Source organism: Leiobunum rupestre, chromosome 11 (genome assembly GCF_980474605.1).
Source record: "Leiobunum rupestre chromosome 11, qqLeiRupe1.1.hap1, whole genome shotgun sequence".
NCBI lineage: Eukaryota > Metazoa > Arthropoda > Arachnida > Opiliones > Sclerosomatidae > Leiobunum > Leiobunum rupestre.
The window spans coordinates 50,380,845-50,405,016 of record NC_143394.1 but is presented as its reverse complement, the minus strand read 5'-3'; the positions used below and the strand labels follow the sequence as shown (position 1 = coordinate 50,405,016).

The following is a 24,172-nucleotide window of genomic DNA, read 5'->3' as shown; positions in this document are numbered from 1 at the left end:
TTGGTCTATTTTTTTTGACTGACGTACGACTCCCCGCCTACATATCGATTGATGTCTCTAAGAAACACGTGGGTTTTTACGGTTGCTCGCCGGGAAACGTGCGGATCGGATTTTTAGGTTGGAAATTCTTTTTTGAAGTACTTTGAATACGAAAGTTCTCAAAACAAAAATGCCTGTGCCTAAAAAAAGTAAGCGACATATTTTTTATATTGATTAGGAATTTAAGCATTCCCTAAGTAGTATATTAACCAAATATGACTGTTTACAGGTTATAATCAAAGAGTTCACGTTGGCGGTAGTTTTATAAGATGGGGATCGGAAAGAGATAAATTGAAAATATCTAATGAAGAATTTGCGAAGATTTTGCTAGATAAATAGTAAGCTTTACTTTAATTTATATTATATTTTGAAAAGTCATTACTAATTTCTATTAATATACACAATAGCTTTTGGGGTAGTAAACCATAAAATATCAAAAAGTACTCAAACCAATTTTAATTGTATTGAAATTGGCACAAACACAGAGTTTTCGCAATTAAACCGTAATACATATTTCAAAGAAAAAGAACGTAAGTTTAATGTATTTTACAAAGAATAATTCAATAAAGGTGAAAGGAAATGTATACAAATATTTGACATTAGGAAATACTCCTCCGGCGTATAAGGAGTTTGGCTTGGCCATTGAATCTCCGTGCACGCGTACTCCTGGGCGATTTCAAAGCCGGTTGCATAATCCCAGAAGAATATCGACTCCTTTCACAGAAAGAGCGCGAAAAAGAAGATTAGATTTTAATGACGCTTCCCCTATGTAAGTAGCTATCAACGGATGCCAGAAAAGTACAGGGCCGTGCAGAGGTACTCTGGGGCCCCGGGGAAAAAGTTGCTAGCGGGCCCTTCGATTTCCACCTTCCCCCCCCCCCCCCCCCCCCGCAAGCTTCACTGATGGGCACTTTTCAGCACGGCCCTGGAAAAATGTTTCGAAGACAATTAATTTACAGATTTGTATTAGAGCGCGGCCTGTAAGTTTTGGAAACTCAGATTCTGAATCTGATAATGAAGAAATCGATGATGATCTCGAACCTGATCGATTAGAAAATTTAGAGTATGTTCTTTTTAAAGAATAACCGGGCCGTGGTTGTAGTCCAATCGTTAACAGATAATTATATGTCGTTTACTATCAATGATTGAAATAGAATCCCGCCCTGGTTAATATTTTATTTTTAATAATTAAATTAATATATATGGTTTAATAAGAATTAATTAAATAATTATAGAGATGAGGAAGAAAACGTTCCTTTGAACTTTACCAACGACTTCACGGATGCCAACGAAGTTTTGGAAGATGTGTGTACGCTTATATGTAATTTCATTGAATCCCTTTGCGCGCGCGTAATGTCTGCATTTTTCTAGATATCAGAAGAGTTTGATATTATTGGCGTGGAAAAAGATATACCAAAAACGTCCTCATATAGTAAAGTGCCACTTTCCGCGGAAGAAGTCGTGGAAGAAACATTTGTGTTTGTAAACCTCAATCTTCTAACCCAACTAGTAATAAACGCAAACGGACTAAGCTGTGTGGAATGTGATGAAAAATTAGAATACAGTTATCGAGAGCAGGGTACAGCTTTAATTTTTCGTGGTCTTGTCCAACTACTTGCAGAGCCCCTCATTCAAAGGTTTGTGTAATTTATGCATCTTTAAAATTAACCTATACTCTGGAGTATTTTTAAAATAGGTATATTTCGATACATTCTATAGGGCAAATGGGCCACTCAACCAATGTTCTCTAAGGTATACACTGGCAATTTAGTGATAGCCAGCTGCATTCCGATATCTGGAAATTTATATTCAAAAGTAGCGAAATTGATGCGTCACGCAAGGGTGAAGTACTTTTTTTTATCTCGTTTTCCAGGGTCGTAATTTCAGGAGTTACAAGTAGGGGGCAGAACTTGAGAACGTTTCTAGTAGTTAGATACCAATTTATTCGGTAACTTTATTAGGTCATAAATTTTCAGGGGGACAATGACCCCCTGAAATTGGGTTAAGGTTAAAACCCTTTCAAAAACCCTTCACTTGCAAATCAAATGGCTAGTAATATTTGAAACCTGTGTGAAAGACGAATAAAACCTACATATAGTATACGCATTAGTTTTATAGAATTATTAAATACAAATTTTATTCAAGTATTATACAATAAAATTGGTTTTGTACCATTTTAATACTAAAAACACTCTTCTGTATTGAACTTTTTATCACTGCTGTCAAAATTGTCCGCATTTATGAAATCCGAATTATGAGCCGACCTTGGTTTTCAAAGAGGGGATACGAAGGGATGCCAAACAATGTTGGAACGCTTTTTTAAAAATTCATTTGGTAGGGTATACCTTCTTCATACCCTTTATAAACACCATTTGGTGAAGGGAACAAGTTTCGGATTTTGATTACGCAACACGAAGGCAGAACTTCACGATTTCCTGGACTTAAACGGCCATATTGCCAAAGACAGAGATTACTATAGGCCGCGAATCGCATGTTATTGTTTGCCAACTGTAAGAGATTTCTGTCATTATAGATTGCGTGACGCAGACGCATTGTTAATACTAAAATGGCCGCGTCCAAACACATGAATTGAAATTGTGGGGTCTGCGATAAGCAGTCCAAATGCCCACAACATTCATTTTCGATTTCCTTTGGCATTTCGCCGCAATATCCGCATATACACCAGTCTTTTATATCAGTCTTTTTCTGGGTTCGCGGTGGTGATTTTTGGGTTACGATGGTGACGGTTTCGGTCGTCCCAAGGACAGTTTCTGATTGACAGCAGGCCGTTTGAACTAAAACTTCTTTATCGGACTGAGTACCATCGTTTCGAACATCAACTAAAACTAAAATAATAATAGGTTAATTAACATATGAACAGTTAAACAGGCTATCCGTGGTATTTGAATTACTCTGGTTTAAAATGGTAGTTGATTCTGGTACTCTCTTTGCTAAACGATATAGCCACTTGTTCACTGTGTCCCTGTCTAGGTTTTCAATAGAGTTCTATATTGAAAATAAGTATTAGAAAACAGCTACCGTTTGTAATAAGCTTTTTATCTTACCATTAACTGAGAATTCATTTCTTCCTCAACTTTTTGAGTCGATGCTGCCGTTGCACCCAGCTCACCTAATGCCGTTTCGATTATTACGTCGCATTTCTCCTTTTTTCCACGTGTGACTTTCACTTTCTTTGCTTTTTTTGAAGCATTTATTTCACTTCTTTTAGGTTTTTTTTAACTATCGTTCTATATAAATATTTAATTATTATTTAGATTAACTCAAGGATACCGCTGGGGTTTTCCATTTTAGAACGAGATCAGTCATTTTTCTTACTTTTTTAGTTTTTTCAGTTTTTTACCCCAGTTTTCTTTTACACCTCTGGAGTATAAATTCTTCAGAATCGTCCTAAAATATTTTATATTTGTTTAATTTAGCTTCTTCGATTTTAATAGCGTCATAAAAATAATATTGCACTTACGCTTTTTTCACTTTCTGCTGGAGAGTAGCCAGATCCAGAAATCGCCGAGACTTCATTTTCCGATTCCGAAGCTGAAAGAATTTCCGGATCTAGGTCTGATTCGTCCGCTATCTCACCGTAATCGACTTCTGATGTAACGCACGTTTTCCAGGACACTTTCGGCAGAGATATATCTGTGCCTTTTTTGTTATTTCTCCAACCGATTTCTTTTCCTTTAGCGGATCTCCCGCAATCGCACAGTTCAGAGCATAACGTTCCTAACGCTTTGCACTGACATTTCCTCGTAGAACATGTAGTTTTGCAACTACAGCAACACTCCCATGATTTTTCTATGCTCTTTAGAAGCACCGGAAAGTTATTCATTTTCGTAAGGATTTGGTTCGTCGCACTTTCTTCAAGGAAATCAAGACCAAAATAAATACACGTATTCTAGCTGTGCCTAACTTTAGAGCTTTACTCCAGTCAAACCGACGAAGAGATAAAACGCGGGGAACCCCAATTTTTAAAGTGACTGTGAAACCCATTGACAGCAATCAACATTCCTAGCTTTTAAAAACGCACTCTATTATAATAAAATATGAAAATGTACGGCTGATAGTTTTAGCCCTGGGCTTTATAATGTATAAAGATGACTCTGCTTATGATCTATTAGGTGGGGTTTTACTTTTACGGAATGTTTTGGACATACTAAATTTGATACAAATATTTGTTGTTATTTTTATTAGAATAATTTTTATTTCCGTTGCGTTTTGGTTTATAAGTAGGCCTAACGTTATTTGTTTATAGGTACCAGCGGCACTTCATTATACCAGCGGTAAAAGATTTTTGGAGTAAATCTCAACTTGACAACTTTGCGGAAATTTCCAATGATCAAGTTTATTATTAGCGGGGGATGGCAGGAACGATTCCCCTGGCCACTGTTCGATGTATCATACGTACATACTGGGGAATTGTTCAAACTCAAAAATCCTAGCACTAGATAACAGAGATGTAAGACACGCTAAAGGAAAAAGTACTAATATGGAAATTCTGGCGTTCAGAAGAACGGCACATGAAATTGTTACGTTTGGCGAAATTTACAATTTCAAAGTTTTGGAAATCGTAACTGACGCTCATATTCAAGTGTCAGCTGAAATGAGTAAGTACTAGCATAAGTGGATCATGATCCACTTATGGTACTAGATTATAATTTAATAAATGTACCCAATACAAAAATTTGCTTTTCGGTATAGAGAAATCTGGACTACAAAATGGAGTTTTCCCTTACAGCGTAAAACACTCCTATGATATCTGGCATGGGGGCAAAAATATTTTTAAAAAAATTCTAGATGTAAGAAGTTTCTACCAATAGTTGAAAGAAGATTTAATTTTGTCGCCAGCTCTCACTTTCTTATATACTTGTAGCTCTCTAAACTAAAAGGTAATGGAGACCTACAACACTGGGCTTCCCAAATTCGAAACCATTTTTGGTATTCTGCCAAATTATGCCGCGGTAGTGTCCAGTATTTGAGGGAGCTCTGGAGCACCTGCTTGTTTCACGTCACAAACACCCACCATTGGATGGTATCAAAGGCGGGCCGAATGAAATGCGACCACGAGCCTCTTATACAAGATTAAATTCGTGAAAGACCTTGGCTGGAACATGGCAGTAAAGCCTTAGACGCTTTGAGGTCCATTGTTATGAAGCCATATTTGATGAAAAAAATTGAATATTTTGTCAATTTTCGCCACACGGGGTTTTTAGAAAATTTTAACAGCCTTGTATTGATGTACGCTCCAAAGAGAATTGCCTTTGGGTGAATAAGTTTGCAGATATTCATAACAAACTTCATTTACAAATAATCAAATGTTTGGTCCCCGTTATAGCTTTGACGGATACAGTATGAGAATAATGCTAGCTGCCATTGATCATAATTTCCATTGTAATAGGCGTGTGGCTCAAACTATAGATGGAACCCCTCGGTTGGTATTCATTGGACACGATTTCCCAATATTTCGATACAAAGAGCAATTTTAATCAAAAATTGTAATTTTTTTCCTTTTATATATTTAGAGATACGCGGTGTTTCAGCAAGAGGACGAAAGCTTGGTACATAGTGCCAGTTTACGAACCGAAGTCATATTTGTATGTAAAAGACCTTTTGATAGAGATGTTGCAGACAAGAGAAAGGTTTCAGGTACTATAGATTCAAAGATTGTTTTTTATTAGAAACCCATAATTAGCGAAAAAAACGACACACGTAAAAACCTCCGGAAATATATCCCCGCCCCCCCCCCCCCCCCCTCATATTGTGGGTCACGTCTTTTCCAGGGGAGAAAAAGGGCCCAAACTTGTAGATTCTTACGTTTCAAATTGTGCTTCGGTAATTCGTCGAAATTCATTGAAGTTAGAAAATGCTTAAGGCATTCTAGCATAAATCGTCGTGCGAAGTGCGCGCAGTTAAACCGTTATTGGAATTCACGAAATAGTTGTCATCTAGCAATGCACTCAAAGTAGGGAAAACTGTACGTAACTGCGTCAAGTAGAAGAGGGGATACGCGTGAAGGTCAAAGATTCCCAAACTATTAGTCACGGAGGGGGGAGGGGAGTTTAAATAATCCTCTTTGTCCCAGGCCCAGTCTAGCTACCAGTATATCTTCTTCAAAGGGGGGGGGGGGATAGGGTCGCTTCCTTCCTCGGCCAAAATTTTGCGAACACAATGCGCTTGACTCTCAATCAATTGCTCTTTTCAAAAATAAATAGTTGAGGGTTGGATCTCGAACTGGATGTACATTTCACGTCTTTTGTTTCTTCAGTTTTGTTATTAAAAGTGGTTATGTTTATTACATACAACGTTTTATTTTCAGGGAAGTATGCGACAAAAGTTGTCGCTTTCAGGGGATCACTCAAAATTGGTTCATCCAAATCGTGGAATGATAGACGCTCCAACTAAGGAGGCGTTACGACAAATAAAAATCGATAGATTTGAGAAATGTTCCAAAGTTGATTATGAAATGTAAAATAAAGATTATTATTTTTTTAAATGTTGCTATCATATGAAATAAAAATTATTATTATAATTCCATATTACAATGGAAAGCGGATTAATTCAACATATAAAAATATTTTTATTGATCCAAAAATGATATCTATAATAAAAAATTAAAGACTGTGTTTTATATTATCCTCATGAAATTATGAAGTTTCCAATAAACTATTAATTCTTAATAATTATAGCTATTTGTTTTATCACTAAAATTTATTAATTATTAATAAATAACTTAAGAGTGTAAATTGACATCGTTTATAATCAACAGATATCATATTCAAATCAGAAATTCAGAATTATTTTAAAATCCAAAACAACATTAAAGTTGTAATGGTAAAAATTCTAAAATTAGGTATAAAAAGATTCACTTAATTTGCTAGTCTTATTATATTTTTTATTTATACATTCTGTAAAAACCGTTCTCTATATACAGCATTCACGTGGCTCAAAAATAAGAAAATAACCTGTAGACCTACTTTCTTCCAGACCACCACCCGTCGCTTCCCAAATAGCCCCTCCCTCTTATTTTTTTCCCCACCAGTTTGAACATTTACGCGGTAGATGGCAGCAGCAATCGACACTATTTTTTTGGTGCATTGTGGTGAAGCTAAGGGGAAATCGTCGCGGCTTACTCGTGCTTTAAGGAGGCAGTAGCTTTTTCTAAGGTGGCAAATTTTTTTCGTTTACCTAATTTCGAAAATGAACATAAGTGGCGCCGTGAATTTTTTTTGGTGTTCAACAAAAAAACTTACTTTCTGAAGCAGACAATTCTACAGTTTGTATTTTATTAAGAAATAGTTACCTATAAATAACGATCTAAGCTTTAGACAAAGACAAGTGGTTAAAGGTACGGATTTTAAAGAGTTCACGAACTCTTATTAGCACAGTGTACACCGAGTTTGCGGAGTGACCACACTCATTTTTGCAAACTCGAGAACATTCTAGATATAACTTCCGGAAAAAAATTAATTAACTCCATATGGAGCAAAAAATCACTTGTTTTAACCAAAAAAATACACCCTGTATGTAACCAAAACCGGCCCAAAATCCACCTCCCTCCCTAACCTTTTCTTCCCGTAAAACTATAAACACTAACCGAATAATTAATCTTTTGTTTATTCTTAGAAAGATATATCCTCTATCTTTGCGGCTACAAAAATCGGATACGACAGCAACGTCACTACAGCGCTTACCCAAGGTCGAGATAAAACTCCTCCAAATCGCAGCCACGGACTTTGATTATCAGATATACGACCAAAGGCCCATTTGAAGTTAGAAATTGAAGTGCAAATTATGTAGTGATCTCACCACTCAGGCAGAGCGCGTACCGAAAGACACCAATTGAATATTAATCCTTTGTTTATTCTTAAACTTTAGGTAGGTTAAAGTTTTTTTTTAAATCTGTGCCTATATTCTGTTCGACGCTTGAGAGAATTAAAAATGCCTGGGCTACGTTCAGTAGCTTGCAACAAATTAAACGTTGCAGGATTTCGGAACCGGTTTTCTACTGTACGCTTTTTTCCATTTCCGGTGTGACGTAGGGTTGCTGAACCGTTGCTGAAACATTTGAACCTGCTCTTCCAGCCGGTTTCTTCGTTGTTAAACGGAATCGTGACGTCACAGCACGCGGGAAAGCTAGTTGCGGACGCCACAGCAGACGATATTTTATAAAAATTACAACAATCGTAAAATAGCGTTCAACAGGGCAGGATAAAAAGTCTCAACGGAATCAACGCAAACTTAAAACGGTATAAGACCGTTAAGCTTCACTGAACGTAGCCCTGGATTTGCGAGCTTAGGGCCTGTTGCAACAGTCTGCTTTGCTAGAATCACACATGATAAATTCAATGGGCTAGCACTTTGGCTAGGGTTTTTGAAACAGGCCCTTAGATTCTATTCTAAGCGAGATAATAACAATTTAAGATAATTAGGTGACCTCATAAGAAACTACTAAATCTACGTTTGACTGTAATGAAAGACTACATAATGAGGTCTAGATCACTTTTTTTTTTGGTCTTTCATATTTGCCGCAAATTTCCGCTAGGCATCGGCCGTTATGATAAATCCCGTAGGCAACGGCCGGTGCTGGCTGCATCGCAGCTTCGTAGGACCGCGTTTTAAGAATAAAACCAATGTTTAACCAGCGCGCGTAAAAGGCGAGAGAGTAGAAACCGTCCGAAGCCTGGGTCTACTAGTATCGCTAGATAGCATGTGTGTAAGGCGACTTTCGATAGAGAACCTGGCAGTGCGCGTAAAGTGTGTGTAAGAGGGGAGGGGATTGAAAGGCTTTTTTATGCATTGCGGAAGAGAGGGAGATGAGTAGAATGAAAGGCGGTTTTTTATGCATTTTTAATTTAATTCTGTCCAAAATGAAATTCATGGTTTCCACAACTTCAATTTCAATGACTCTACTGCCTAATTTTACAACTATTCCCCAGACATTAAAGTAACTGGAATGAAATTGTCCATTTCGTTGAATGCATCGTCGCTGTCGAACGCTGGCTCCTCCAAAAGGTTTCTCCTTTGGAAATAATTAATTATTTGTAGATCGTTACATTTGTAAATAAGTTATTTAATTATTTATTTTAGTTAGTTCTTCATATATTTTAATTAGGTATTTAATTAGTTCTTTATATATTTTAATTAGGTATTTAATTAGTTCTTTATATATTTTAATTAGGTATTTAATTAGTTCTTTATATATTTTAATTAGGTATTTAATTAGTTCTTTATATATTTTAATTAGGTATTTAATTAGTTCTTTATATATTTTAATTAGGTATTTAATTAGTTCTTTATATATTTTAATTAGGTATTTAATTAGTTCTTTATATATTTTAATTAGGTATTTAATTAGTTTTTAGGTAATTAACTACTAATTTATTTTGTTACTGGTTGTTTGTGGCGATTGAGTAGCGAAGGTAGGATTTGTTTTGGCAGCAACGTTTTGGGGCGAGGCACGATTTGTTTTTGCTCCAACGGTTTTAACAGGCGTTGCTCCTACGGTTTTAACAGGCGTTACTCCTACGGTATGCTCTTATTTCACGTCTCGCTCGCTCCGCTCAAGTCTGTGTCAAAAATACCCTTTGGGGTTTTGTGACGTCCTAGTATATTTTACAAGTGAAATTACTATTTGTACAAAAAAAATATGAGAGAAACCAAAATTCTACAGGGGAAGGCTACGCTGTACTCGTCCTCTAAAACTTACAGTTCGTGGTTGGTTCGAGATCGCTATGCATTGAGATAAATACTTCGTCGAACGTTGGTCCCCGGTTGCTTCGCGAACTCGACGCCCAATATATAGACAGGCGTCTCCTGGTAAAAAAATGTTAGTGATTTTGAGTGTGGCGCCATCTCATAGCTGGTCAAAATGGTTTTTGCAATAGCTTTTGGGGCCTTAACAAAGACTATATAGCTAGGTTTTGTGGTCTTTGGTAAGCGGGAATTTTCGAATTTGCAAGTTGTTTCAAAGGTTAGCTTTCTTATGAATATAGGTAGGCCCTTGCAATAACATATTATTAGATCCTAATTTAACTTGAAAGAGACTCTTACGACAGAAAATATGTTCGAAAATGATAAGACATTTATATCTAATGAATATTTAATTCATATCAAAATTTAAAATCATTTTACAAATCCATTTGTAGAAAAACTGTTTCAGTTTTAGGAATTAACTACCATTTTACTCTGTCTTCAAGGTTAGATTTCTTCTTTGGTATTATTAGAATTTTATCTTGCTCTTTGGCTTTTAAATAATTTAATTTTTTAGGAAATACTATCTAAAACACTATCAATGTTTAGGAACTAAAGGCCATTTTTCAAATGATTTTAACAAATTTAGACTAGTTCACTATGGCATTTTAGGAACTTAAGGACTAAAGGTCGCAAAGTAAAAAGTAGTAGGCAAGATTTCTTCACGACTAAATTAGGCTGACATGTTTATTATTTTCCATAGCATGTTAAAGAGTAATAGTAACTTTCATTGAAAAGTTAAAACATTTACAAAATGGATCTTTGTATCAACAACCTAAGTGTTGTATTCTTAATAATGTTTTTGTTATAGCTGGTTTTGACTTGGTTTGAGTTTGGCTTGTTTGCGCTATGCTCGAGTTTACTGAAGAAGTACTATTTGCGGAGTTTTTATTTAGAGTGGCTAACCTCTTTGCTGTGGCTTCGCGTGCTTTCTTATCTCTTTCATCAATAACTCCTGTATTTATAAATTTTACAGCATAATACAAACGCATACGGCAGTACAGTTTTAAGAGTTTTTTTAAAAACCCTTCACATATATCATGATTTTGGATTTTTTTCCTTGGCTTTTGCTATACAATTTTGCATTATGTGTGGTTGGTGCATATTTTCATTAAATTCACAAAGAAAAACTTCTTCACAATGAAGCATTAAACTTAATACCGCATCAGAAGGGGAAGTTAAGCCGCCAAAGCTGCCTTTTTCATAACTGTATGCTTTCAAGTGGGTGAATATTTGTGTATCGCTTTCTAACGTTTCAGATTCAGTTAGAAATTGACAAATTTCTTTTGAAGAGCCGCATTCATGCTGGCCTTTAACTTTGCGAATTGAGCTACCTATCACGTAGGATAAACAATTCAGATCTATTTTTGATCCAAAGTCTTGGACAGTTTTTTTTGCTTCGAGCAGCTTGGAAATAGTTTTTTTGGGATCTTTAACATCAACACTGGATGCACTTGATTTATCAGCTGCTGAAAATGACTTAAACGAAAACAAAGTCTCGTTCGAGTCCTTTTCACAATTTTCAGTGCCGCTAGTTGACTGCAACGTCATCATGAGTACTTGCTTGAAAGCATATTTAAATTGTGTTGGACTAGGGTTGGAAGCATTATATAGTCTTTGGAATGGATCAAGGCCAAACTATCGCGGGCGAAAGACCCGAGATATTCCAAAGAATATAAAGCCCCAGGAGTGGAAAGTGTAGCTCCGTCTAGTGGAACTTTTGTGCCTCTCGTTTTTAAAGAGAGAGCGGGTTATGTTAACCGTTTCCGGTTACTCTGATTTGTTTTGCCGGAAGTTTCTAGCGCAACCAAAACACGCGGCCAATATTATCAATCCTTCCTTTCCTGGGGCTTTATATTCTTTGGATATTCTATAGCCACCACTTTAAACAGATATCGGTTTTCAAGCCCAAAATATTTGGCTTTTTTTAGAAGTGTGCAAATACCATTTTTTGGGGATCGAATCGAATATCAAATATTTTTTTCAAAGAACGGCAAATACCAAATCGAATATTTATAACGTCAAATAAATTGGTCGAATATTTTGAGGGCAAAAATTTAGACCAGTTAACTGATCAAATACCAAATAGTATTTCGAATATCAAATTATTCGACGTAGTTGGTTTTCAAATAGCCAAATACTTTGCATATTTGTCAAAAAAAGTAATTGAAATCACTGTTCGTTTTACTTGAAAATAGTAAAATATTAAACCAAATACAATATAGCCTAGAACAAAGTTCCCTGGGTGTCTCAGGCTGCAGGCGGGCCCAGAATTTTATATTACGCCACTGTGGTAAACTCTATCTTACCATTCAAATTAATTCTAATTTTTGTACAAAATGTATTTATTTTCAACCTTCCTTCGAACAATTTTTTCGATTTGATAAAAATGAGTTAATCGTAACCTACAAAATATACTGCATATCAAATTATCAATTATCATACATATTTTAATTGGGTACCATGGCAAAATAATAATAATAATAATAATTAACTAGGCTAATATCCTAGGTACCACTCCAGGACCAAGTCTTCTAGCGACTTTTAACCTTTAGTAACTACTAACTGCAATTAAAATCAAAGGACATGCTACATACTTCAGAGTTTTTAAATATATGTAAAACGCGAGGGAGCAGATCATTTGTTACAAATTAAACAAGTTGGCAAGCCAAAATATACCTCTCCTCGGAAGAATGGTCCCTAGTGGTATTAATTTCTCGACACGACCCCCAAAGATATCTCCGCAATTCAGAGTTATTTACGAAAAACGTATTCTCGGTTCAAACCCTGCCCGGTATAAAATTTTAATTTTAATTTAAATAATTGAGACGAAACAATCGAGTTTAATTTATTCAGAATATTATAAATTAAGTAGTTACAACAGCGAGTTAGACTTACTAAAACAATGCACAATTGAATTTAACCCTTTTTACAGTACATGTTTATCAGTTGAATATAATACTAAGCAAATTTTAATGAAAGAAATATCTACAGATGGTATTTGTATTTTTCTCGCTTACGAAATACTTGCCGCATCTTTAACGCTCATTTTATTTCAACGCTCGTAGACTTCCAGTTGACGTTGTGACACATACCGCATGAAAAAGACCAATGCCGTCCAATTTCCAATATCATATAATGACTCGCACACCCAGGAAATCATTGACTACGTTAGAAATCGTAGATATCCAAATATACACACCAAATATATTTACAAGAAGCAAAAACCTTACCATCAACAAAGCACAGAGAGCCACTTGACTAACCGCCAGCTCTTAAAGCAATAAACGTTAAATTATCGTCTTTGAATTAACACAACTATATATAGGTCGTTAATAATACCCGTAAATAAATAACAAAAAACTAACAAAGTGGGCCACCCACAGGGTCTACCCTTTAACCCTCTTATCTCGGCTGACTGCGCTAAAACAAGATTTAACCTTTAAAAAAACCAGATTAGGCCTTCATAAATTCATTAATAAAAAAAGACTTTATTACCTATTATGCTTTCGATGCGTGTCTTAATTTCAGTGAACCTAAGGAGCTATCGGTGGTTCTGTGGTAGAGCGCTCGACTACCAAGCCGAATGGTCTGGGTTCGAAACCTGGGTGGCGCATTTGTTTTTAATCAATAGAGAAACGCTAAATTAGAATTTCTTCGATGCAATAATTTCAATTTCAATTCTATTTCAATTAAACCAAAATTTCGTACTTTATTAAATACGCTTCCGATAAAGCTGAAGGTCTAATTTTCAATAAGGCGTAACAAGTGTCGGTGGTTCTGTGGTAGAACGTCCGCCTGTCAAGCAGGAGGTCTCGGGTTCAAATCCCGCTCGATGCGATCGCAAATTGATACTAAGACGAATACCGTGTACAACTGGTGGAAACCCTGCCATTGGACGTTGAGAGGTAGCATTACACTCAGCATTCGGTCCGTCCCAAAGTCATTAAGAAGAAGTTGGAGAGAAAACGCCCATATAAACACAACAGACTCAACATGCACAACCATCAGAACACAAATACAACAAATTCAACACTCACAACCTACGTATAAACACTACAAAAACGTAAAACACCAAACCGTTACGACGGTGAGCGAAAAACACCATCCAAACCAAAACGCAAATGAATCCGCTAACGCTCACCGTCACACGGTGGTTTTGCCAACCCTTCGAGAAACTGCGAACGCAGAGATCTCGAGAAACTGCGTACGCAGTGATTACACTTTGCACCGAAAATGCGAACGCGTTCGCAGGCCTGACAGACCCACAGACAGACACGGTGGTTGTATAACCCCTCCTAGGAAAGGTAAAAATTGAATTTATTTAATTTTAAATCAATAATTATTAATTTAGTTAATTAAAAAATTCTAAACAGAAAAATCCATTAAGTTACTTACTTCAACTATCCTCCCGGTTTTTAATTTTGTTTTGGACTTGATTTACGTTTTAGACTCAATTTCAGTTTTACTTTGCTATTCTAGAAAATTCCATAACAATAGGCGCTAGAATAAACAGCTTCTGCCTTTCGCTAAGAAGTTTTAATACAAACGGTATGGATAACGGACGTGCAAGCTACCTTTTATAAGGTCCTTGGCGCTGCGGCCTAAAGAGAGGTGCCAGAAATAAGGACTAGTTCGGAAATTTCACTACGCTCTCCTGGGATGGCCATGAACTTCAACAAATTAGAAAAAGACCAGCAGTTATTCGACCAGTTTGCAAACTATTTGAAAATACCAAATAATTTTTCCCTATCTTTTCGAATATTCGACTATTTGACCAAAAAATTCAGTTATTAGCGAACTTTTCCAAGCGCTATTCGATTTGACGAATCGAATATTCGATTTGGTATTCGATCGAATTATTTGGTCTGACCAAATATTTTGCACACCCCTAGCTTTTTTCTTCGACTCAGCCTGAGAGAGGGGCTGTAGAAGTAGACGCCAAATACGACGGGGCCAAAGGGTCAGTGCGGGTGAAGTCCCACAACAATGATTTACCACCGGTCCACGGAACGAGGGACATCCCATGCAGTCGCTTGCCGTCGTCATGTGATAGACCTGGAGGCTCCAGAACGGATGGGACACAGGCTGAAACCAGAGCCGTGTATCCCGTAGGAGTCAACTTGGGTGCCACAATTGCATGTGCGAGGCACACAAATGCGGGCACCCAAACGGAGGCCAATCGCAATCCGAAAGGAATCATCGTCTAGGTGGGCACCGAGGGAAGGCGACGGAAGCGCGTTTAGTCATGAACCGGATTCCTTGGAGCCAACCGAGACAAGCCGAGATTATTGCGATCACTTGAGGCGCCATCAGAAAGATGCTTCGCTGTTTTTTCAATAATAGGGGAATCCCATACTCTTTGATGACTCCAATGGTCTGGAGAAGGCAAAGCCGCCTTCGTCAAAATTTCTCAGTGGCGAAGTGCATCGCGAAAATCCGGGTCTGGAGAAGAAGAAACATAGACCGGGAGGATACCTTTCACCAAATCAGCGACGCTGGAGATGGACGACAAAAACGCTGCGAGAGCCAGTTTTGAAGCGTGACGTATTCCCAGGCCGCCTTTGGCTACGGGGAGAGACGACTGTTGCCAAGGAGCTTCATCCATAAGCGTATTGGTAACGCCCTGAAGGGACTTTCGAAGAGTTTCATCGAAAGACCCGAGGTCACAGAGCCACACAGGATGGCCAAAGAGTTTTTGAGGAGAAAGAAACCGTGATGGGCTGAGATTTTCTCCAGGTTTCCCACCATTATCTTTAATGTGAAAACTCGGAACAACTCCTTCTGCGTTGAGTTTGCAAGTTCTCTCCCCACTAGTTTAAGGGGTTTTCCCCCGAGTTCTTCGGTTTCCCCTTCCATAAAAACTTGTCTAGGTTAACGGTAATAGTTAGTGTAGGGAGCTGTTGGCTCGATCTCGTGGCATGCAGGGCTTGCCACCACCCTCCTACGCATTGTAACCCGGCCACCTGAATTAGGGCTTCAAAAGTCGCATGATGACTTAGGCCTAAGGTGGTGCCTTGGGTATTAGCCTAGCTGATTATTATTATGCCTCAGTTTTACTTGCAAAACAAGTGAAAAAGCTTCAGTAGACATGGGCGCACCAAGAAGCGTGTAATTAGGGCGAGCGACGATTTGAATTCCAGGAGCTGCCCCGTCGAACATCGATTTAAAGTGGTGGTCGTTAAAGCCACCTGGGTTCAGAATTAAGAAGTCGCATTTCGACGGGTTAACCTCAAGCCCGTTGGTGGACGAAAGCTCCTGCAGAACTAGTAGATCATTCAAGACGACAGTAGGAAGGTCGCCCAAAGACGAATCATCCAGGTACCATGTGTTGAACTCGGATTTCATACTGCATGCTACCTAGAGCATAGCGCCGAACTAATTTTCAACGGCGGCGGCGTGGCGCGCCTATTTGCAGAAAATAATCGGCAGCGGTGGCGCCTAAGGGGAAAAACTGTCCCCCCCCCTCAGAAATAGCGCCAGCCTTTTAATAGACCGCTAGAACTTCAACTGTTGAACACATTTTAAAAAAATACTTGATTAATGGAATGTATTTTATTAAAATAGGAACCACTTTTTTCCAAAACAAGAAGAGGTAACTTTGGTTACATACTATCATATACAATTTAATCATAAGTGTGCCAGAAAGAACTTTTTCTCAATGAGACCTTGTTGCATGGATATGACGTAACTGACGTCACTTCCCAGTCGATGACGGTTTTATCGTCATCAAAAGTAGTTCTGGCGGGGAGGGAAGGAAGTTAAAACCAGGGGCGCGTCAAGTTATCGAGATCTAAATCTTACCGTAAGATTTTGTTCTTGCAAGACAATTTCTTAGTTAAAATAATTAAAAAAAAGTGTCAAGTTGTCTATCAATTTTCTTCGATAAGCTGGATTTGTAATATAAGTAATACAACTTTAAGCCTTTTTGGAAATAATAGTTCGAAACGTTGCTTTAATTTAAAAAAACGACAAAAACAATTACCAATATATTTACCATTTACAAGTCGTTGGAATTCTTCGGCGGAAACCTCAAAATTATAATTTATTCCCGTAATAATTCATTGGCATTCGACGCCATCTTGAATCTTGTTAAAAACTACCTCGAACGCGATCTTGGGAATCTCACGAGATTTGTGAGATCAAAAGTTCTTGTTTCCGGTTTTGAAAATCGTCAAGTTAGCAAGATCGCAAGAAATCTTAATAACTTAACGTACACCAGTTTTACGCAACGTTAGTGCTGTATTTTCTTTGGTAGCTGTGAAACAAGGGGTACGTTCAGCAGCGCTCATCGGCCTCCCCGATTAGTAATCGGTGACATCGGTTTCCTACTGTACGCTTTTTCGCGTTTCCGGTTTTGACGTCACGATAGTCATCGGTTACTCAACGAAGTTATCGGCTGGAAGAGTCGGTTTTTCCGATGACTACTATAAAAGCTACGCCATTTTAAAAACACCGATGACTGAATAAAAGCGTTCAGCAACTTACGACGTCATTATGACGAAAAAGCTCATCGGTGGAAAATATCAAATACATCGGGTTTTTTTCCGTTGACTGTTACTGAACGTACCCAAGGTCTCATTTAAATTTTAATACAGAGATGTTAAACAGAGGCACACTTATGAGTAACTATGTTACATATGATACTATTAAACTAAAACATTTACGCTAGTAATAACAATACTGTACTTATTTACTACCATTTCACTAGTATTATTATCTATACACTCTTTTTAGAAACGTTTACGGGCGGCCCCATTATCGTACAGACAACCAACGGGCCAGCCCTCTACCACACAAATTTCATCCGCCCAAAACCGGTTATCTAAATAATCGGCGGCGGCGGCGTTCGATCGGCGGCGCTATCCTCTAATGCTACCTTTTCCACAAGAAGGCAAAAAAGTGCAGGACTCTTTATAGCATTGGCTCAAAAACAAATACAATTCCGGAAGTTCGTCGTGAACGCGTTCAAGGAGGAGGTCGCGGCGGATCATGTTGAAGGCGTTTAAATAATCAATTTCTAGCAGAATCTTTGGATCTTGATGCGGATGGTTGACAGCGTGGGAAGCGGCTTCGGCTCCGCCCGGAGTACCAAACCCAAACTGCGTAGGACGAAGTTTAGGCCCAAGAGTTGGCGCTATATGCACGCACCCCAGCTTAGCTACCAAACGGCGAAGTGTGTTGCCGACGGCTATGAGACGGATACCACCGTCTTTCTTCTTCAGTGCAAATCTCCGATGGAACTTGGCCAGCTATCATGAGGTTACATAGATTGGTTAGGGATCGCGGCAAGATTTCACCAGCCGCACCCGCGCCAGAGCCAACCATCTCCTTCAAATGTTGAGGTTTCAAACAATCCGGACCCCTGCGGAACCAGACGGGAAGGACGGAACAGCGGCCTTCACCTTGGAATCTGCCCCGTTAAGGATCGGCAGGGCCGACAAATCAGCAGCTTCGAAAGCGTAATCGTGGTGGTCTATACCAGACTGGTGTTTGCTTTTAAGCACGTCGTAAGTCAAGCTTAGCGGCCACGCGCTTACCGATTTCTCTATTTTTCTTTGCGCGTTTTTGGCTCGGGGCTGTTGATTTACGCGAACTAAACGGATTGAATAAACCCTCTTGGAAGCTCTTGATATTACTTTTAACCGACGTAGTCAGAGAAACTTGTTTTCCCTCGAACACAAAAGGAACTTGGAAGCAAACCGAAGAGAAACAGAATACACTCTTCCAAGAGACCAGGGAGTGATCGCGAACGACATTGTTTATAACGCTTGATAAGGCCAATGCCGCCATGTGTCGCACACCCTTTGGAAAATAATATTATTTTCATCTCGAACAAAGTAATATTGCTCAAAAATCTGTAGCAACTAGCGGTTTGGTTATCCGATTTTTATAAATTTTAATTGATTAGATAAGATAAATGGTACGTGAACGTGTTTTTTCCTGCTATGTTTTGAAAAGCAGATACAGATATTCCTTAGCCATTAGAAATGGGAACCACCGACGAAAGGTATAAGCAGGAGTGATCGGCGTCGTAATCGAATAATGGTCAATCGTCGGAATGGGCAGAATCACTTTTTGTCCTTGCTAACCCAGACCCGTAACCAGCCGCTATAACTCGGGGGCTCTAAAATATTTTTTGGGGCGCCAATGCCTTGATAGTAAAAATCGTAATTTTGAAGTCTCACTCCTGAAATTAGTAAATACACCGAAATTGGCTATATTTTGTTAATTTTTAAATTATGAATTTCGACTTCGTTTAAAACAGAATATTTGATTAAAATACGGGTAACCGATGCAAAAGATATTGGTTGGTAGTTGAGCAATCGATTTTTTCGGGTCTGTCGGATTGGGGATGCTTAAATATTCATTTGGGGGCGCTGAGTATCACCTGGCGCCCGCCCCCCCCCCCCCCGGTAGACCACCACATCAATTCGGGGACTGGGAGGAACGCTAAAAAATATCTCATGCTTCCTGTAGACGTAGAAATAATTATATTCTTGGTACTGTTATAAATTTTAAATTTAAATATTAAAGCTGTTTTATAGTGAGTAACCTTATCTATTTTCAACATTATTCACTATTAGCATTGTTTTACTTTAATTCTATTATGTGTTTCGAATTTATGAAATTGACAGCCATTGAACAATCCTAGATACATATATGCCATTTCGTAGACTCATTGAATTCTAAGAGATAACACTAAACAATCATTGGCTGTTTGTTTGTGGAAATCTGAATAAGGGGGCTAAAAATTATGTTCTATAAAATTGTGATACAGAATCGCGACTGACAAGTGAGTGTAGGTAACCCACTTGCTATTGCCTCTCGATACTTGATGTAAAGGGTGTTGACCAAGTACGTATGAAATAAATGTTTGTTTTTGTAGCTGTATTATATTATCACAAAAGCATAGACGTGTAATATGGTATCACAAGGCGAAATTTTTAAGGTATTATTTTTAAAATGGGAACGCTCTACATTTTTAAAATGAAAAAACAAGCAATACTTTTTAGTTTTGTACGTAAATGTCAGAAATGGCTTAAATGGTTAATTTTTTAAACAAAATGATATAGTTATTCATCCAAAATTTAATTGAGGTTTTATAGTTGAAGGCTCAATTTTTTTAATTGCTAGGACTACTAATAAAACATTTCCTTTTGCTCTGTACAAAGTTCGGTTTTTTAATTAGTATTTAATGCGAAATATTTCCGTTATAAAACCATTATCTAACATTTATTGAGTTTAAGCAATTTCGCCACTTGATTCCTGTGAAGAGCGCGCTTTTATGGTAGAATTGTATTTCGGAGATGCCGATCGTCATGCAAATAGAGTTAGTGATTTGTTTAGTATTCGCTATCCTGACAGAAGAACAATCCGCTACACCGTTCTTGGAGCTGTTCGAGACTTCAACGGCAACGGAGACTCAATCCCAGGTTCCGTAGATCAGGTCGTCAAAACCTCAACATGGAAGATACCGTTCTGGCTTACTTTACCGCGGATCCTCAAACGATCGTTAGAGGCGCAATTGACGATCTTGGTTTTTCAAGGTACTACGTGTAAAACACTCTTCGCAATCACCACTTCCATCGGTTTCGAGCGACCCTCTACCAAGTTCTGCACGAAGGAGATACGGAACGTAAATATGATGTAATTGGCTAATGATCATGTCTGATGAGAACCCGAATTTCCTCAATCAACGTCTGGAGACCAACGAGTGTTCGTACGCGAGAGATGCCTTCCAACAGACAAAATAACCACGTGTGATTCCTCACTGGGGTTTCCCACACCATCTCCAACAATAGTTTAGACTATATGTTTGGGCAGGTTTGCTCGGAGATCGAGTTATCGGCTAATTTGGCTTAATGGACAAAATTGTTTGGAGATTTTGCAGAACGAAGTAGCCGGCGATGTTCCGCTGGCCACTTACAGATGACTATGGTACCAACATGAAGATACTGCGCCACCCCATCAACCTCGAGGTGTTGTGCATCTGAGCATTGGTCGAAATCCCGCCCGATGCGATCGCAAATTGATACTAAGACGAATACCATGTACAACTGGTGGAAACCCTGCCATTGGACGTTGAGAGGTAGCATTACACTCAGCACTCGGTCCGTCCCAAAGTCATTAAGAAGAAGTTGGAGAGAAAACGCCCATACAAACACAACAGACTCAACATGCGCAACCATCAGAACACAGACACAACAAACTCAACACTCACAACCTACGCATAAACATTACAAAAACGTAATACACCAAACCGTCACGACGGTGAGCGAAAAAACACCAACCAAACCCAACCGCAAATGAATCCGTTAACGCTCACCGTCACACGGTGGTTTTGCCAACCCTTCGAGAAACTGCGTACGCAGTGATTACACTTTGCACCGAAAATGCGAACGCGTTCGCAGGCCTGACAGACAGACAGACAGACCCACAGACATAAGTATATGTATTTGTACCCCGCTGCTCCGCCTTAAGCACTACAGCGGCCACCTTAAACAACCAGCCCTGGACAAAAGTGCGCTTTGCGAAACAACGTTCGGCCAGTGAGACAGCCATTTTGACCGCCTCACATATAGCAAACAAACGCCCTCATCACGGCCCAACAAAAGGCGACACCATGGGCTGCCCGAGACCCACCCTCGCACAGCTGAGGACTAGAGTGGCTTCCTCTTCCACTGCAAACTACCCTCCTTAGTAGGTCACAGAATGACGAGTGTGGAACACCCATGAGGTTCCAGTGACCCAGCGCCCCGATCACATGACCTTGAGAGCCGGGTATGGAGCCCCCCACAGGCTCCAGTGACCCCATCACACCACTAGATAGGGACAGTGGGAACTAGATAGGGACCCACAGACAGACAGACCCACAGACAGACACGATGATTGTATAACCCCTCCTAAGGGACATAGTCCCCTCGGAGAGGTAAAAATGATCCATTCAAGCCATTTCTGACATTTACGTACAAAACTCTAAAAACTATTGCCTCCTATGACGAGCTTGTTTTTTCATCACCTCGTATCTCCGTGAAAATTGGTCTTTTTCAATGAAACCAACTTTTTTGTACATTGTCGATAATTCTCTACAAAGTTCTCATTGAAGGATTTCTTCTAGCATTTTCCTACCAAAAAATATTTTTTTTTTAAAAACGTAAAAATATTTTCCGATTTTTTTGAAAATTCCGGCGACCCTGTATAAAAAGCTTATTCAGTAATGATACAGAAAATATTAGTGATGTTAAGTGACATAATTTGGAATTGTTTCAAACAACCGTTTTAGCGAGGAAACAAGCTATTCATAATTTCATAAATAAATAAATTAGTTTTATACGTTATCAATTTTTTTTCTTTTAATTTTTAAAGATTTCCACTATGAACGACAATTCTCCTTTACTTGGTTGGCCAAAAGTGGTTTTTTTCGGTGATTCACTGACGGAGGTAAACCTTTTACAAAACCCGCACTAGAAAGTGAACTATGGTTATCAACCCTTATTTAAATACATTTCAGGGTGCATTTGACACGGAGTCTGGCTTTTGGGCTTCGGTAATTGCCAATAAATTGCAAAGGTAAAGGACATCTCATCTAAATATTATTACGTGTGATTTTAATAGATCATTAACTAACATCATAAGCCTATCATAGGGTCCCCGTAAGTAAAGGTCTACCATAGGGGCCCATGGTAACGGCGTTGTCCTGGAGATAAGAAAATTAACGTCCTTCTAAAATATTCTCTTACTTGGTAGAGCAGCCACGCTCGGGTTGATAAATGCCGCACAAAACGCGTCTAAATCTCAAATTTGAAAAATGAATACCTTCAGAAACGCAACTCTTATTTCTAATAGCCAGTTTTAGGTTCTGATGAACCATTTGGCAAAGATAAGTGTTAATTTTAAGTTTTAAAGCGATAAAATTGCGAATAAGCCTTGGCTACGGGGCTAAGCGTTCGCGGCGGAGATTTCTCCCGCGTGGTTCTAAGTTTAAAAACGTTCGCGCACGGCTTCTGCGCATTCATAAGGCATTTCGCCAAATTTATTTCAGAAATGCATAGTTGAGGACGTAGCCACTAGGAGGTGCAGATTTTGAGTACCTACCTCTTAATAACGGGATCGTCAAAAATTTGGCCTAGACCTTTACTTATGGGGACCTTATGATAGGCTTATGCTACCGTGATTTCCCGCACGGTACTGATGAGTTCCAAATAGAACGAAACCGGTCTACCGTTGGAATTTCTGGCTATTTTATTTTGTTTTTATATAGTTTATTACTCGAAGATCTATTTGATCCGAGATTCGCGTGTTTTTGTTTGCTCGAAGACCTATTAGTACGAGTTATTAGTAAATTTTTTAATTTCATCAAACTTGTTTAGGGTTTAGCTATATTATCCCTTTTAATTATGGACTAATCTACTTTTTCGCGTATTTTCTCAACCTTCGCAGAGTCCATAGGTGGTTTCTTCTAACTTAACTTATGCTAACTTTGACATCGTATTTTTTAGAGTGTGTGATGTGGTTACGAGGGGATTTTGCGGTTATAATACAAAACAATGCTTGAAAATACTGCCAAAAATGTATGACGCATCAAATAGCAGTGATATTGCGGCATTTTTTATATTCCTTGGCGCTAATGATTGCACACTTCCTGCAAATTCAATTCAGCATATCCCCCTGCATGAATACGCCAACAACTTAGAGGAAATGGTCAAATATTTAGTGGTAATTCCCTGTGAACAATTGGATTTTATCTCGCTTTTTAAAAAATATTTTAATTTCTAAGGCTGCGGGTATTGGCAAAGAAAAAATTGTCTTGATGACATGCCCACCCTATTTTCACGATGTTTATTCCAAAATTAAACCCGAATCTAGTAATAAAGCTTTTATTATATTTTGCCAAATACATTACAGAATATTAATTTAAATAATTTCTAGCTCATTTAAGATGCTCGGAAAATCAAGTTAAATATTCCGAGGCATGTTTAGAAGTTGGAATAAATTTGGGTTTGCAAACGGTTGATCTTTATCATTCGTTTCAAAACCACAAAGTAAGAAATTCTTTTACATTTGATAATAATTTTAGTTGAAGGTCAGTAATTTTACTTTATGTTAGAATACGAAAGAGCTGTTTGCGGATGGGCTTCATTTTAACCAACAAGGAGCCAGTCATTTGGCGGAAATTATTTGGCCAGCTGTTGAAAAAAGGACCGAAATGATAGAGTTCAAGTTTCCATTGTGGGCAGATTTTGATTCTACTGAATTTTGTTGATAAAATGTCAAAGAAGCATGAAAATAAAAAAAAGAGTTGATGAAAAGCTGAATTTTTAATTAATGCCTGTATGGTGGGATTATCATTTGGTTACTCCTCCACCCA

General features: G+C 38.3%; 3 protein-coding genes across 4 annotated transcripts; 2 read left to right on the top strand and 1 right to left on the bottom strand.

Annotated features, from left to right (window-relative positions):
• Positions 1–1,274: 1,274 nt before the first annotated feature.
• On the top strand, positions 1,275–6,520 carry LOC149923198 (uncharacterized). Its single transcript, XM_090162366.1, has 9 exons — positions 1,275–1,344; positions 1,411–1,676; positions 1,759–1,881; positions 4,307–4,658; positions 4,753–4,850; positions 4,925–5,316; positions 5,387–5,482; positions 5,574–5,697; positions 6,368–6,520. Exons 6-9 carry the CDS (start codon positions 5,201–5,203, stop codon positions 6,518–6,520), a joined length of 489 nt encoding a protein of 162 aa, XP_090018492.1. The 5' UTR covers positions 1,275–1,344; positions 1,411–1,676; positions 1,759–1,881; positions 4,307–4,658; positions 4,753–4,850; positions 4,925–5,200.
• Positions 2,359–3,260, bottom strand: LOC149923199 (P2X purinoceptor 7-like). The gene is made up of 3 exons (XM_090162367.1): positions 3,105–3,260; positions 2,952–3,045; positions 2,359–2,885 (listed from the first exon to the last, which is right to left on the bottom strand). The coding sequence occupies exons 1-3, from the start codon at positions 3,120–3,122 to the stop codon at positions 2,359–2,361; spliced, it is 639 nt and encodes a 212-aa protein (XP_090018493.1). The 5' UTR covers positions 3,123–3,260.
• Positions 6,521–7,688: 1,168 nt separating the features above from the next.
• LOC149923197 (isoamyl acetate-hydrolyzing esterase 1 homolog) lies at positions 7,689–24,113 on the top strand. Of its 2 annotated transcripts, none has more exons than XM_090163317.1 (7): positions 7,689–7,926; positions 22,171–22,245; positions 22,316–22,374; positions 23,304–23,520; positions 23,582–23,669; positions 23,734–23,846; positions 23,912–24,113. In XM_090163317.1, exons 2-7 carry the CDS (start codon positions 22,180–22,182, stop codon positions 24,065–24,067), a joined length of 699 nt encoding a protein of 232 aa, XP_090019443.1. In that variant the 5' UTR covers positions 7,689–7,926; positions 22,171–22,179; the 3' UTR covers positions 24,068–24,113. The 2 variants fall into 2 exon arrangements, with proteins under 2 accessions (XP_090019443.1, XP_090019444.1); XM_090163318.1 differs by lacking the exon at positions 7,689–7,926 and adding an exon at positions 19,504–19,659.
• The last annotated feature ends 59 nt before the right edge of the window (positions 24,114–24,172 follow it).